The sequence below is a fragment of the Columba livia genome, chromosome 5 (genome assembly GCF_036013475.1).
Source record: "Columba livia isolate bColLiv1 breed racing homer chromosome 5, bColLiv1.pat.W.v2, whole genome shotgun sequence".
In the NCBI taxonomy this organism is placed as follows: domain Eukaryota; kingdom Metazoa; phylum Chordata; class Aves; order Columbiformes; family Columbidae; genus Columba; species Columba livia.
Window position 1 is genome coordinate 67,672,866 of NC_088606.1, and position 13,349 is coordinate 67,686,214.

The 13,349-nt window shown below is 46.7% G+C and overlaps 3 protein-coding genes across 3 annotated transcripts; 1 reads left to right on the forward strand and 2 right to left on the reverse strand.

Moving 5' to 3' along the window:
• Positions 1-814: 814 nt before the first annotated feature.
• On the forward strand, positions 815-5,053 carry LOC102097972 (olfactory receptor 5J3). The gene is made up of 2 exons (XM_065066455.1): positions 815-2,803; positions 3,906-5,053. Exon 2 carries the CDS (start codon positions 3,931-3,933, stop codon positions 4,897-4,899), a length of 969 nt encoding a protein of 322 aa, XP_064922527.1. The 5' UTR covers positions 815-2,803; positions 3,906-3,930; the 3' UTR covers positions 4,900-5,053.
• A 2,368-nt stretch (positions 5,054-7,421) lies between these two features.
• LOC102097790 (olfactory receptor 8I2-like) lies at positions 7,422-8,375 on the reverse strand. The gene has a single exon (XM_005514852.2). The coding sequence runs from the start codon at positions 8,373-8,375 to the stop codon at positions 7,422-7,424; it is 954 nt and encodes a 317-aa protein (XP_005514909.2).
• Positions 8,376-11,306: 2,931 nt separating this feature from the next.
• LOC102097621 (olfactory receptor 5AP2-like) lies at positions 11,307-12,632 on the reverse strand. Its single transcript, XM_005514851.3, has one exon. It carries the CDS (start codon positions 12,303-12,305, stop codon positions 11,307-11,309), a length of 999 nt encoding a protein of 332 aa, XP_005514908.2. The 5' UTR covers positions 12,306-12,632.
• Positions 12,633-13,349: the final 717 nt, after the last annotated feature.

Consider the following 13,349-nt stretch of genomic DNA (forward strand, 5'->3'; position numbering starts at 1 on the left):
GGTGGACGTCAAAGTTCTGTGAGTCTGCTAAGCAGCCGGGCTTGTTTCGCAGGGGAATTCAATTAACATTGTGAAAATAATTGTGATTTTTGAGGCCCATCAGAAAATTTTCTTCAATGGCACACAGGGAACAGCAGCAGGCATCTGCTTCTCCACTCAGGTGGGTTTCACAGGTTTTGGTTTAACCTTAATCCCAAACCCAAAACCGGAGCTATTTTGGCAGGAGGAAGCCAAGGCAGCTGCGGCTTTGGGATCGATACAAGCGTCAGCACGCCTGTGGCTTACCCGGCGTGTTCTTTGCAGAGTCTGCACCCAAAAAGCCAGGAAATCACTGCAGGGAACAATCATTTTAAAAATCAATGGGAGGGGTGTTTTCTCACCCGCTCTGTATTTCTACATTTAACAAAGTTTCTGCCTGTGAATCTTTGTGCGTTCAGCCCCGAATCCTCATCACCTCTTGTCACTCTGAGCCACGGGGGTTTTTCCACCTGCTCAGATGGTTCAAGTGTCTCTTTTTCCTCTTTCATGCACCTTCCACCCGCGTTTACTCCAGGGTAAGTTACTCCTACACTATTACAACACACAGAAAGCTCTACTACTGCTAGTGTACAATATGTACACTGTATATTAGGCTATACTATGTGTTCTCTAGTAGGATATATAGCAGGCTCCACACTAGTATGATACACAGATTATCTACAATTTGAGTTCTGAATGATGAAGATAAACACATCTCAAATAAATTAATTAAAGTTAATTAAAATATGTTGCTGTTGCTGAGATCTCTCTGCCCCTTCACCGACGCTCACCTGGAAGTCGCAGCAGTTCAGACACTTTATCTACTGCAAACTTTGTCTTCAGCCTGAGCCCCATTGCAAAGTCCTTTGTCCTACTGCTTCTTGCTGATCCGAACTGCAATTAATTTATCATCACATTATTATAGATCATGTTATTACGGTGCCAAGAATACCTCAAGGCATGAGACAGATGAGGAAACCTTTCAATAGAGTTTAACAGCCTTTTCAGGTACCTTTAATTTACTGAAAGGAACAACGTTTTCTCAGGGGATTCACACAAAGAAAACCAGCCCTTAAATTAATAGAATTTCTCTAATGAACCCAAAGTAAAATCAGAAGCATGATTACAGAAACAGGCTTTGGTGTTCGTAGGCTCGGCTTATGCTGTTACACTGGAATAAATGGTTTATACCTTAGGCTGGACGAGCGTTTCCTCGGCCTCAGGCTTTTCCTTGGGGCATTTTCTGTAGCTGTGGCTTGAGAAATCGGTTTTTTCTAAGTCCAGACTCTAAAACCTGTTACACATGCAGGGAGAGAAACCATTTATGTACGTGTGTGACCTTGGTTCCAGCATTCACGCTTTCAACTGCTCAGACTATTAATACATAGTTTAAGTGAAGCTCTAAACTCACACAGGCCAAAGAGGAGAATAAATTCCAGACCCTGGCATCCCATTAAACATTATTTAGCACATTTTTTCAGCTTCTTTCCCACCTGTGGCTCGGTGCAGATGAAAATTCCGCCCCCTCTTCATCACCACAGAGCAAACAAAGGTTAATGAGCCTTGTGCAATTAATGGAGGGGGACAGGACCTGAGTCCAAACTTCTTCCAGACTCTTCTGAGAGTTTCTAATGATCCCTCAGTGCTCAGCTGTGATTTACTGCAGGGATTTTAGCCCCGATGGCCAAAGAGATAAATAAACCCGGACGCCATCCCCCCACACAAGCCCTTGGGGACAGCGGCGTCATCTCTGGTTGAAAATCCAGGGCCACGATACTCAGTGTCACTTGTGTCACCTCTGCAAGAGCCGCTTCCCTCGGAAGCATCGGAACCATCGGCAGAATGGAGGAAAACGGGTCGTGTTTCATCTTTCTGCCTTAGGATTGTGTGGACAGCACAAAAGGTGCATCAGAAGGTGGGTCAGGTGGTGATATCGCGCAGGACTGCGGGATCGGGCTTCAAATCTAGAGGAAAATTAAACCCCACAGCATCCAAACTTACAAGTTTGCTGGTCTCAAGGCAAAAACTCACTAGCAGAATATACCCAAACTGTATATTTTTACACACCTGAATTTCTAGGCATTATCCTCAGGCTTTCTTAGTGTGCAGCACCATCTTATTGGGACAAAACCGCTGCGAAAAACATTTTTAAAGCTGCTTTTCTGCCCTGAACATCCACGAAGTGCAGAGGGAAGACGCGGGCAGGACGGTGCTGTGGAGCCGCACAAAGCCCCGTAGCCACGGCGAAACCGCGATGCTTGCTCTCTAAGAGGGGTAAAAACATCACAAAACCACAACCAACCTTCTGCTTCTGCCCCCAAATTATTCCTCGTTTGCAGCGCTCAGGTTGGGTGGATCTGTCGTGGATTTTTGTACACAGGGATGTTCTCAAAAGAAAAGGAGTTCATTTAGTGGAAGGGAAAAGCAGCTGCAGCCAAAGCCTGGAAATATCCGACCAGTTATTTCTGGTATGTTGGAACCTCAGAAATATTTGTGAAGTGAAAACTCTGCCTGTTACAGAGATATAAGTTAAAAAATAAGAAATCTCTAGTTTTGTAGCACAGCAATGTAACTCAAATGCAAGAGCGTTCGGTCTGAATATTGCAGAGAAACCGTTTCTCCTCTGCCCCTGCTGCAGGAGGGAAATTGGAGGGATGATCCACATGGTGTGAAGGGACCCAGGTTTGGTTCCTGTAATTCACATCCAGCTCCTCTGTCCCTGCTCTTCCCCCCAGGTACCAGCCCACTGCCGCTGCCTTCTGGTTCTGGTCATTTTCACTACCAGGTGGGGTTTATTCTCACATTTTCTATTCTAAGCAAATATTTCCACTGCTGTTCATCACTCTGATATTATTGTTAATTAATGCCCGTTCTACTGTTTACACCAGAGTCTCTCAGGCGTGTGAAGGATCCCCAATGTCTGCAAGAGAGGAACTGGGACCGGGGAGGCTCGATTAGAAAAAAAACACTGTATTTAAAGTGTTGTGTGGTCTGGAAATGAGGGCACTGCTTTTCTTTCTGCTATAAGGAGCCTTCTGTAAGCGATTCTTACTTTTTCTCCTCCTCACCTCCTGGATTCCCATGAATCCAGCCATCAGATTTCTATTAAACACATAACACATCAGGTATAATTCATTCCTGAGCCCCATGGGTGCGAGGAGCTGCCTGAAAGTGCCGTGTTCCCTATGGCGAGCGGGGAAAAGGTGTCAATAATAGTTGAGCTGGCGCAGATACAAAACTCAGTGTAATAAAACCCTGTTTCACTGCGATTTGCCACACTGGGGGGAACGTTTCCCTCTGCGCTGGAACCTGACCGAGAATATCGACAGAAATCAGGTAATTCTTGCTATTTAGCAGGAGATTTGGGGTCCCAGGCTGGTGTGAGCAGCTGAGATCCAGCAGGGCGGAGCAGAGCGGGCATTCGGGACTCCCGGCTCATCTTCTCCCAGGAAACATTCAATACATCCCCCTTTCTGCCTCCTGGTGACACGAGATGACAAGTTTGCAAATCCCTCACGCCTTCTCCACTTTTCAAATGATACAATACTGCGCTCAATTTTTTTATTTTTAAAGGAAAAAATGGATTTTTTAAAAAAATTTCAGCCCTGTGATTAAGAGAATTAGGACAAAACGGCTTTTCTGAAGGGTTTGGGGTGAGCTGTGAGGGTTTGCTGAGAGCCTGAGCGTGGTTAGATGTTATCTCAAATATTAAAGCTTTGTACTTCTAATTAATGATTGAACGCAGCCCTCGCGGCAGCAGCCTCCCATGGCAGCCGCCTCCCATGGCAGCAGCCTCCCATGGCAGCAGCCTCCCATGGCAGCAGCCTCCCATGGCAGCCACGCTGTTGCTTTTTCCCGTTTCACCCTTTTTTTCCTCCTTCCAACAGCTACATTACTGCAGAGCAGGATAACATGGCTCCTGGCAATGACACCATGCTGACCCATTTCATCCTCCGAGGCCTGACAAGCAAGCCCGAGCTGCAGCGGCCTCTCTTCTTCATCTTCCTCATCATTTATCTCCTCACCCTGACGGGCAACCTGGGGCTGATCGCCCTGATCAAGACCACCCCCCCGCTGCACACCCCCATGTATTTCTTCCTCTGCAATCTCTCCCTCGTCGATCTTTGCTACTCTTCTGTCTTCTCCCCAAAGCTGCTCATGGGCTTCTTGGTGGACAACAAAACCATTTCTTACTCGTCCTGCTTCGCCCAACATTTCTTCTTCCTGCTGTTTGTGACCACGGAGGTGTTCCTGCTGGCCGCCATGGCCTACGACCGCTACGTGGCCATTTGCAACCCGCTGCTCTATGCCGTTGTGATGCCCGGGAGGGTTTGTGTTCTGCTGGTGACCGGCTCCTACATCGGGGGGATCTTGAACTCGCTCATCCAAACGTGTTTCTTGCTGCCGTTGCCTTTTTGCGGCCCCAACATCATCAACCATTTCTTCTGCGACACCAACCCCCTGCTGAAACTGTCCTGCGCCAACGACCGCCTCAATGAGCTTTTGCTCGTGGCCTTCAACGGGACCATTTCCATGTCCGTGCTCTTTGTCATTGTCGTCTCCTACGTCTACATCCTCCTCTCCATCGTGAGGATGAGGTCTGCCCAGGGCAGGCACAAAGCCTTCTCCACCTGCGCCTCCCACCTCCTGACCGTCACCTTGTTCTACGTCCCCGCGGGGCTCAGCCACATGCAGCCGGGCTCCAGATACTCGCTGGACATGGAGAAGGTCACCGCCATGTTCTACACCCTCATCGTCCCCATGCTCAACCCCCTCATCTACAGCCTGAGGAACACGGGGGTCAGGGATGCGCTCAGAAAAGCCACCACAAAGAACATGGGTTTGAGTTGCCGGCTGGTCAAACTGACCCCAATCCGTTGATAAAACTCCTATTTCTTCCTATTTCAAATAGTCCTTACTCCTCTTGTGGAGGAGTAAGGAACCACATGTGTTTACAGCAAATCTGAACCATGCTTTAAAATCTGCAGAGACTCCATTTAACAAACATCCTGTCATTAAAGGCCTCTGATAAATATTTCCTTGTCACCTCTTGTTTGTTTCTTTCTGTGAAATGATGTGATATCACAGGAGGTGGTAAAAACAAGCTCATAAGGTATTTCCCCCTCAAGCTACTTAAGAAGCTGCACTGGTTCAGGCAGTGATTCCCCCAAGGCAAGTTCAGGGAGGACTGGAGGCTTTTGGCAAGGAATATCCAAAAAAAGAAGGAAAAAACACCCCACTTTGGGTTGAGTACAAGGAAAAAATACCATCTCATTTGCTTCCAGGGGATGTGCCATAGAATTGGGGAAAGGAAGGAGAACCAGGGGGTGAGAGCAGTAAGTTCTGTGATCTGGCACCTCACATCTGCTTTAGGAGAAGCAGCAGCAGCTGGGAGGGATATTTCTCCCTGTTGACAAGGAGGTCAATGGGATTTCCTATAACTAGCTAGGGAGAAGTATTGTTTTCACGCTGTTTTCTTGCCGTGGAGTGGTTGTAAGTGATATTTCCTCCCTGCCGGCTCTTCCTCAAGACAACGGAGCAATAAGAGCTGCGATGCCCAGTCCCCAAAGAGCAGAGGGGGTCACCTGTCACTTAATGTTCATTTGCACATGGCTGCATCTGAATTAGTTCAGACATTGGGGTTTTTTCATAGTTAAAACATAAACACTCCTAGCAAGATTTCTTTCAGCTGGCCATAGGAACCACAACCTAAGAGAAAATATCACACTTACCTTCCCTGAGAGCTTGCTTTGTCCTCAGCTTGCACACAACGGGGCTTTGCTTTGCATTAATTCATGGTGTTTTCATGGTGCAATGTAGACCAGGACCAAGCACAGCTCTAAAAGTGGTTAAAGGCCCTGGGCTGAGCTTAATTAGTGCCCTGAGCCCTGGGCAGAGGGTGTGGGTGGGGGCCCCAGCTGCTGCTGACCATGGTGATTATGGTGATCACACGCCCAGGTGTCTCAGGGAGAGGAAAACTGGGGGTTTACCCTAAACACTGTTAAAGCGCCATGTCCAGGCTCCTCTGATGCGTCCTGATGCACAGAGGACGGAAGGACGGAGCAGAAAGGAGCAATGAGCCCCTTTGCTGCGTGTCAGCGATTCTCCTCCCTCCTCTGAGTTATGCAGAATAAAGGGCTTCAGCTCTCACCTTCCCCACCTCCCGGAGAACTTGTCCAAATCCCTCAACTTCTCATGAAAACTCCATCAGAAACTTGGATTAAAGGCTCTATATAATTTCACTTCATGCCATCTTAAAGCTGATTTAAACTCGTTGCCATTGTGCTCATTCATTATGGTTCTTTTAGGAAGACCGCGGTTTACAAAGGTATTTATTTTAAAACATATAATTTATTCACTTTAGCATTGTACAAGCAATAGTGTCCTTCCAGAAACTGTATAGTTCATTAAACACAAAATGTGCAGCTTGATTAAATGTTAAAAAACCTTTGCCTACTGTTCTCTTGGGAGTGTTTTCCACCTCAGTCACACGATGACATACAGAAGAGCTGTAACTCAGCCCATGTGGCTCAGGGTTTGTCACACAAAGCCTGGACATCTTACTGAGCACCCAAAAATTAGAAGGTCACTAAATGTAAAGACAAGACAACCCAAGGTTTTATTCGGGACATGCTCTCTAATGTGCTGACACACGTGTGCCCATGACAAGTTGCTAGCAGGACTCCATGTCCCCAGAGCCACCACCACGGCTTTGGGCTTCCTGATGGCTCTTGGTCACAAATTGCACCTGAGGTCCCAGCTGACCATGACCTGGATGGTCACATTCTGCCCTGCTGTTGCCAAGGTCACTTATTGTGGATAAACCAGCCCCTTGTGACAGGGTGGCCTCTGGCTGTATCCTGCAAGCCTTCTCAGGCCCTTCTTCTGCAGACAACCGCTATTAATATTTCCCACTCACAGCCCTTATGAAGGGACCTCATCGATGAGCACCTCGGCAAAACCTTGTAAGAACAGGCCTAATAGTGATCCTAGAAAGAATTCAGAGATTCAGGGCCGTATAGCATTTCTCTATATATCACTGACTTGAGCAGCTCCTCAGTTCTTCGAGTTAATTTGGGAAAAAATATTATTGAGCAGGCAACAGAAATGTTAGTAATTATTTACCTCCAATTTGAGCATCCGTTTTGTGGGCAATATTTTAATTTAACACAATCTAGACACAAAACATCGTGGTACTGTTTCCGTTTTGCTAGGAAAGCACTGACACTTATTCTGATTAATAATTGAAGGCTCACACCACAATTAAACTGAAGTTGTTTGCAGAGAACAATTCGTTATGCTGGTTCTCCATACCCTTGCGTCTCCTTGTCTGTAAGCAGACCGCTAATGACCAATAACTTCGTTAACTCCGAAGCACCGAAGAGCTGCAAATAACGCATTTTTCAAAGCCTGGGTAGATGTGGCACCAGCTTTCGCACCCACAGCTTCCTCAGGGCCCCCTTCACCTCCTTGTTCCTCAGGCTGTAGATGAAGGGGTTGAGGGCGGGGATCAGGATGGTGTAACACACTGAAACCAGCTTTGCCTGATCCTGCGATCTCGCCTTGCGAGGCTGGACGTAGGCCAGAGTCCCCGGCATGTAGAAGATGGTGATGGCAACCAGGTGGGAGGCGCAGGTGGAGAAAGCTTTAGGCCTCCCCCTGGCCAAAGGGATCTGCAGGATGGTGTGGAGGATGTAGGCGTAGGACACCAGGACCAGCAGGGCAGAGCCCAAGGTGTTAAGCCCAGCATCAGAAACCTGCAGGATCTCATTTACGCGGGTGCTGGAGCACGAGAGCTTCAGGAGGGCAGGTAGGTCGCAGAAGAAGTGGTTGATGCTCCTGGCCCGGCAGAAGGACAATGTCCCCGCCAGGCCGGTGTGGAGCAGAGAGCTGAGGAAGCCCATGATGTACACCAACGCCATCATGCCATAGGAACGAGCCCTGTTCATGGTGGTGGCATAAAGCAGAGGCTTGCACACAGCCATGTATCGGTCGTAAGCCATCACCCCCAGCACAAAGCACTCACAGATGGCCAGAGCAAAGAAAAAATACATCTGGGCAAAACAACCCCAAAAAGTGATGTGGCTTCGGCCCATCAGGAAGGTCTCCAGAGCCTTTGGGACGATAGTGCTGGAAAGGCAAAAATCTATGAAAGATAAGTGGGTCAGGAAGAAATACATGGGGGTGTGGAGCTGGGGGTCGGTGTTGATGACCAGGATCATCGTCAGGTTCCCCAGCAGCATTAAAATATACAGGGATAAGAAAATGGTGAATAGGGTGGTTTGGTGCTCTGGGGCATCGGAGAAACCCAAGAGGATGAAGCCGGACAAAGCAGTGAGGTTTTCCTCATCCGTCATTTCTGCAAGGTGAATTTGCATCAAAATAAAATGGCTCATTGAAATGAATCCCTGAGTGAGAAATACCGTGGAAACATTGGAGTTTAACCCATAAAGTAAATGCAAAAGAAAATGGTGTATTCTTTTTAGAAAAATACAAAGTGTATTTCTGCTTTTAATCCAAGTTTTGAAATCAAATAGGTGAAGGAGCTAATTACACAGCCGGATTTTAAAAGGGAATAATTCCGCCACGATTTATATGGACTGCACTAATGATACACTAAGAAATACCAAAGTATTTACTTAAGTGTAAAAAAATGAAGTCAAATAAACACATGCCAAAATGTGGAAAACAGAGACAATTCAGATTCTCACCGCTGATTTCTGGACGTTTTAAGGATTATCTTTCTTTCTTATTTTCTTTAGATTGGATCGGTGCTTTCCTGTGGCCTCACCAGCTCTGGAGGAGCCTTTTCCTCATGAGACAAAGCCACGCACTTGCAATCGCTTTGGGGTTTGGTGTTGATTTTTAATTCCTACAATTTTCAGCTTTTGAAGAGAAATCTCTGCTCAGGGCTGGAGCAGCGTTGTTACCTCCAACACACCTTTCCAACGACTGTGCTGAGCCATGACGCACTCCAAAATCCACCTAATGGTGGTAAAATACATCATATCGTATAACAGAATCATAGAACAACATATCCAAGCCCAACTTTTCAAAGCTCCATCTTGGTTATTCCCACCATGTCCCTCATCCAGCCCCTCCACAGGTGGATTATCTGATGGAAGAATTAAGTCCCAGCACCACCCGTTTTACTTTATTGACCTCTTGGTCAACATCACCTGGTCATGGAGACGTAGGTGTAGCTCCGTCTGGATGACTCTTGAAGCACGTCCTTGAAGCACGAATTTCTCTCTATTGACAACACTTCCATCACTGGGATTAACTGGTTTGTGTCCTAGAGGTGCCTGTTTCCATCCCATAGAGGCAACCGGTGGTGACCAGCTCATAACGTGAACCATCATGTCTTAAACAGCTTCGACATGCTAAATATTTAAAAGTATTTAAATACTAAATAAATTATTTAAAATAATAAAAATATTTAAGTATTGCCGAGTACAGCTGGAGCTACTTGTGCAGAACTTCAGAGAGGAGCAGAAGCTTTGATTCTGAATCTTCTTCTCATCTCAGCAGAAATGTGGGAAGCTTCAGCCATATGAACAAAACAGAGGCATTAATTAGGCTTTTCTTTGTTTAGCTTTATGAATTGATCATTTGAATGTAGATTTTTTTTTTTAAATGACACAAATACTACAGTATTGTGAGAATTTAAAAAGCAACCTGCTCCTCATCCCTTACAACACCGAGTCCAGCTCCCACAAAAAGGGACCGGTGTCCATTTTCCTAGTGTTGATCAATACTAATTAATATATTTTTTGCTGTATGAAGTAGACAAACAGCTAAAGAAATCAGTGGAGTCACAGCACGAAATGTGTTACAGGTTAAGGAATACCAGAGAGATCCATGAAGCACCGGGCTGGTTCTCCTTGTGCCACCGGGACATAAAACCCTTCCAAGCACACAAGAGGCAGCACAAGGGTCACCAGCTGGAGACCTCAGACCCTTCGTTACCTGTTTGGTTTAAAGCAGTGCTGGAGGACATGGTGTCCGCAGGTCCTGGAGACACCCACCCGATGGGTTGGAGATGCCCACCCGATGGGTTGGAGATGCCGGGGAGCAGCTCGCCCAGGCTGGCAAAGGGTTTTATCCTCAGGTGTTTGTGTGCCACGCTCTCCCTCAGGAGCCTCCTCCTGCTGATAATTATTTCGATCTGCTCAGCAAAATTCCCTTTCCATTGTCCCCCCCCAACACCTTTCTGGCTGCACCAACACCCCCCCGGCCGGCTCTCCAGGAGGGGCCTGCACAGGGACCACCTGGGCTTGAAGACAAACAAGTCCAGGGCAATTTGTGCTTTATTCATCCAGCTATCACAAACTCTCTATTTCAGTGTTTCGATGAAAAAGCCCTTTACTACCAACAGGGAAAGCTGACGGATCATCTAATGTTGCGTTGAAAAGTGCCGGAAACAAACGAAACAAAGCATCTGCTGTGCGAATGGTTTGACCGTGGCCATGGGGATTCCTCTCCAGCAAATACATTTATTTCCATACACTTCACTGCTTTCTGCACAAGTTTGTTCAAAAGCATCATTTTACACAGCTGCTTTGACCATATAACAGAAGTAATTCAGATTTACCAGGTTTATTCTGATAAATCCTGAGCGTCCACTATTCCTGAAAGCTTCTGCCAGATGAAGAGACGTTCTAAAACCCTTAATACAAATACTAAATGATAACTTTGTTCCAGACATTTAGAAAACACAAAGGATGGGGCAGATAGAAGAGAATACCCAGCTATGAAAGGGAGGGGAAGCAAGATGGAGAAGTGTGTTGATGAGCAACACACCATCACAGCATTATTTCATGTGACCTCACATCATGGTCTGGACCTCAAATTCATGGAAAATTCAGTTAACATCCTCTTAATAGCAGGAACATTACCAGAGGTTATTCATGAATATAGAACACGAGAGATCAGACACTGACTGGTTTAATGTCAGCAGAGCAAAACCACCACCTGCATTCTCCCTTTTCCTCCCTGAAGCCTGAAATTGATTATTATTTTTAATAATTATAAATAACACTTATTTTAGGCCGTATTTAAATAACATTTGCTTCGGACAATAACCTTCTGCCCAATACATGACAACTGTCAGGTCTTATGCTACAGGCAGGGAAAGTTCTGTCCATCCTAGACTTGGTTCAAGGCGACCTGGTGTGTAGACCTGGTTGAAGGAGAACCGTGTTCTCCAGGTGTCCTGCTTCCAGGTGCATTTAGTCCCTGCTTCTTGAAGGTGCAATATCTCACCTTTTTTCTTGAAGGTGCGATATCTAACCCTTCTCACCATGGCAGGGTTGCTGTCTCCTTTCAGCTGACCAGGAACCGTGGATGGACAAGGAGGAGAGGACTCTGCCTTTTGCTTTCCTCATGGAGTTCTTCATGTCCGTGTTCCGTAGGCTGTAGATGAAAGGGTTCAGCATGGGGACGGTGATGGAGTACAGCACCGAGACCACCTTGTCGTGCTCCAAGGAGTGTCTGGAGCTGGGCCGCAGGTACATGAAGAGGGAGCTGCCGTAGTACAAGGTGATGGAGACCAAGTGAGAGGCACAGGTGGAGAAGGCTTTGTGCCTACCGGTCACAAAACGGAGCCGCAAGGTGGTGGAGAGGACCAACAAGTAGGAGATTAGGATGAAGACTGTGGTGCTTAGGATGTTGAACCCCACCACAGCAGAAACCATTGCCTCGTTGATACGGGTGTCAGAGCAGGAGAGGGCGAGCAGCGGTGGGCCGTCACAGAAGAAATGATTGATCCTCCTGGACCCGCAGAACGGGAGACAAAATATGGAAACGGTGTGTATGGTAGAGCTGATCACACCGGCTAAGTAGGCCCCAGCCAACATCCCAACGCAAAACCTCTGGGACATGAGCACGGAGTAGAGCAGGGGGTTGCAAATGGCCACATAGCGATCGTAAGCCATGGCGGCCAGCACGTAGCACTCAGCGGTGGCACAGGCGGCGAAGGAGAAGAGCTGGGCGGCACACCCAACGAAGGAAATCACCTTCTGCTCCACCAAAAAGGTCATCAAGGTTTGGGGGATGATGGTGGAGGAGTAAGAGATGTCCAGGAGGGACAAGTGGCTTAGGAAGAAGTACATGGGGGTGTGCAGGTGCGGATCTATCCTGATTAATATAATTACTCCCAGATTTCCTGCTAGAGTGACCACATAGATGGCAAGGAACACAACAAAACACATCGCCTGCAGATCTTCCTGGGTTGTGAAGCCCAGGAGAATAAACTCGGATGCAAATGTATCATTATCTTCAACCATATTGAATATATAAGCAATTCAGCTGCTTTATGTCTTTCAAATGAAAATGTTTGACAACATCTGTAATAATGTTAAGAATGTCAATTTTTTACTATCAAGCAGTTACACCACTAAGTCAATATAAGGTTAATTCGCTTTGAGAGTGGAAAACCTCAAGTTCTCAAGGCTGATCTCCCTGCTCAGCCTTAGAAAACCACATACAAGTCCCAGCAACACACGTGGAAGCAGGTGGATATTTTAAGGTAAGGAAGGAGGGCAATACCATACCAGAATAAAGCATAAATGAATAAAATCATTTACACTTGGAAGTCCATGATTTTCACAATAACTGCTTGGAAAACAAAATTATTGCTCATCTTTTGAGTGCTCCCAGTGCAGTGTTAGTCCATGAGGAATAAATACCTGTTCTTCTAGGTGAAAGCACCGGAAAATGCGACTTTCCTTAGTGTAATTTTTCCTCTTGTAGGATGGTGCAGAAAGAAGAGCCGGAATTTGTGTTTGCTTCAGACGTGATGTCTGACTTGGAGAGAAAAGATAATCTCAGGCTGGTTCTGCTCACCGGGGAGAAATCAGCAGCTCCTAAAATCACACCCTATGACAGATAGAATAAATAAACATTGATTTTTCCTGGATAACATTAATCATTGCTTGACAGAGTTACACCGGAGAGCAAAACAAGAGTCTGTGCATCTGACAAACAGCCCCAAACTTAAAAGCCATCGTTATTTGATGACCCATTGCTGAGGGGGTGAGGCTCACGTCCAGACCCAGACATCTCATTTGGGATGTCCCATAAGCAACGCATCTGCTCTCCTGCTGTTATTAACGGGGATTTAGAGCTGCTTTTCACCACCCGTGTCAAGATGCCGGGGGCAAAGCAGAGTCCGAGGCTTCGCGGGGTGCCGGAGAGTGCGTCACAAATCATGAACATCGAGCGGTTTGGGGCCGAATCCTCCCCCCGAGGCAGTGTCCACCTGCCTGGGTGCAGACATCAACTGCCATTGGAGAACTGACCCCAATTTCACAATTAACTAAAGCTCGCCC

What these genes read in the sequence shown, in the direction of transcription:
- LOC102097621 (XM_005514851.3), bottom strand. Translation starts at nt 12,305, where the DNA reads ATGGTTGAAGATAATGATACATTTGCATCCGAGTTTATTCTCCTGGGC.
- LOC102097972 (XM_065066455.1), top strand. Translation starts at nt 3,931, where the DNA reads ATGGCTCCTGGCAATGACACCATGCTGACCCATTTCATCCTCCGAGGC.
- LOC102097790 (XM_005514852.2), bottom strand. Translation starts at nt 8,375, where the DNA reads ATGACGGATGAGGAAAACCTCACTGCTTTGTCCGGCTTCATCCTCTTG.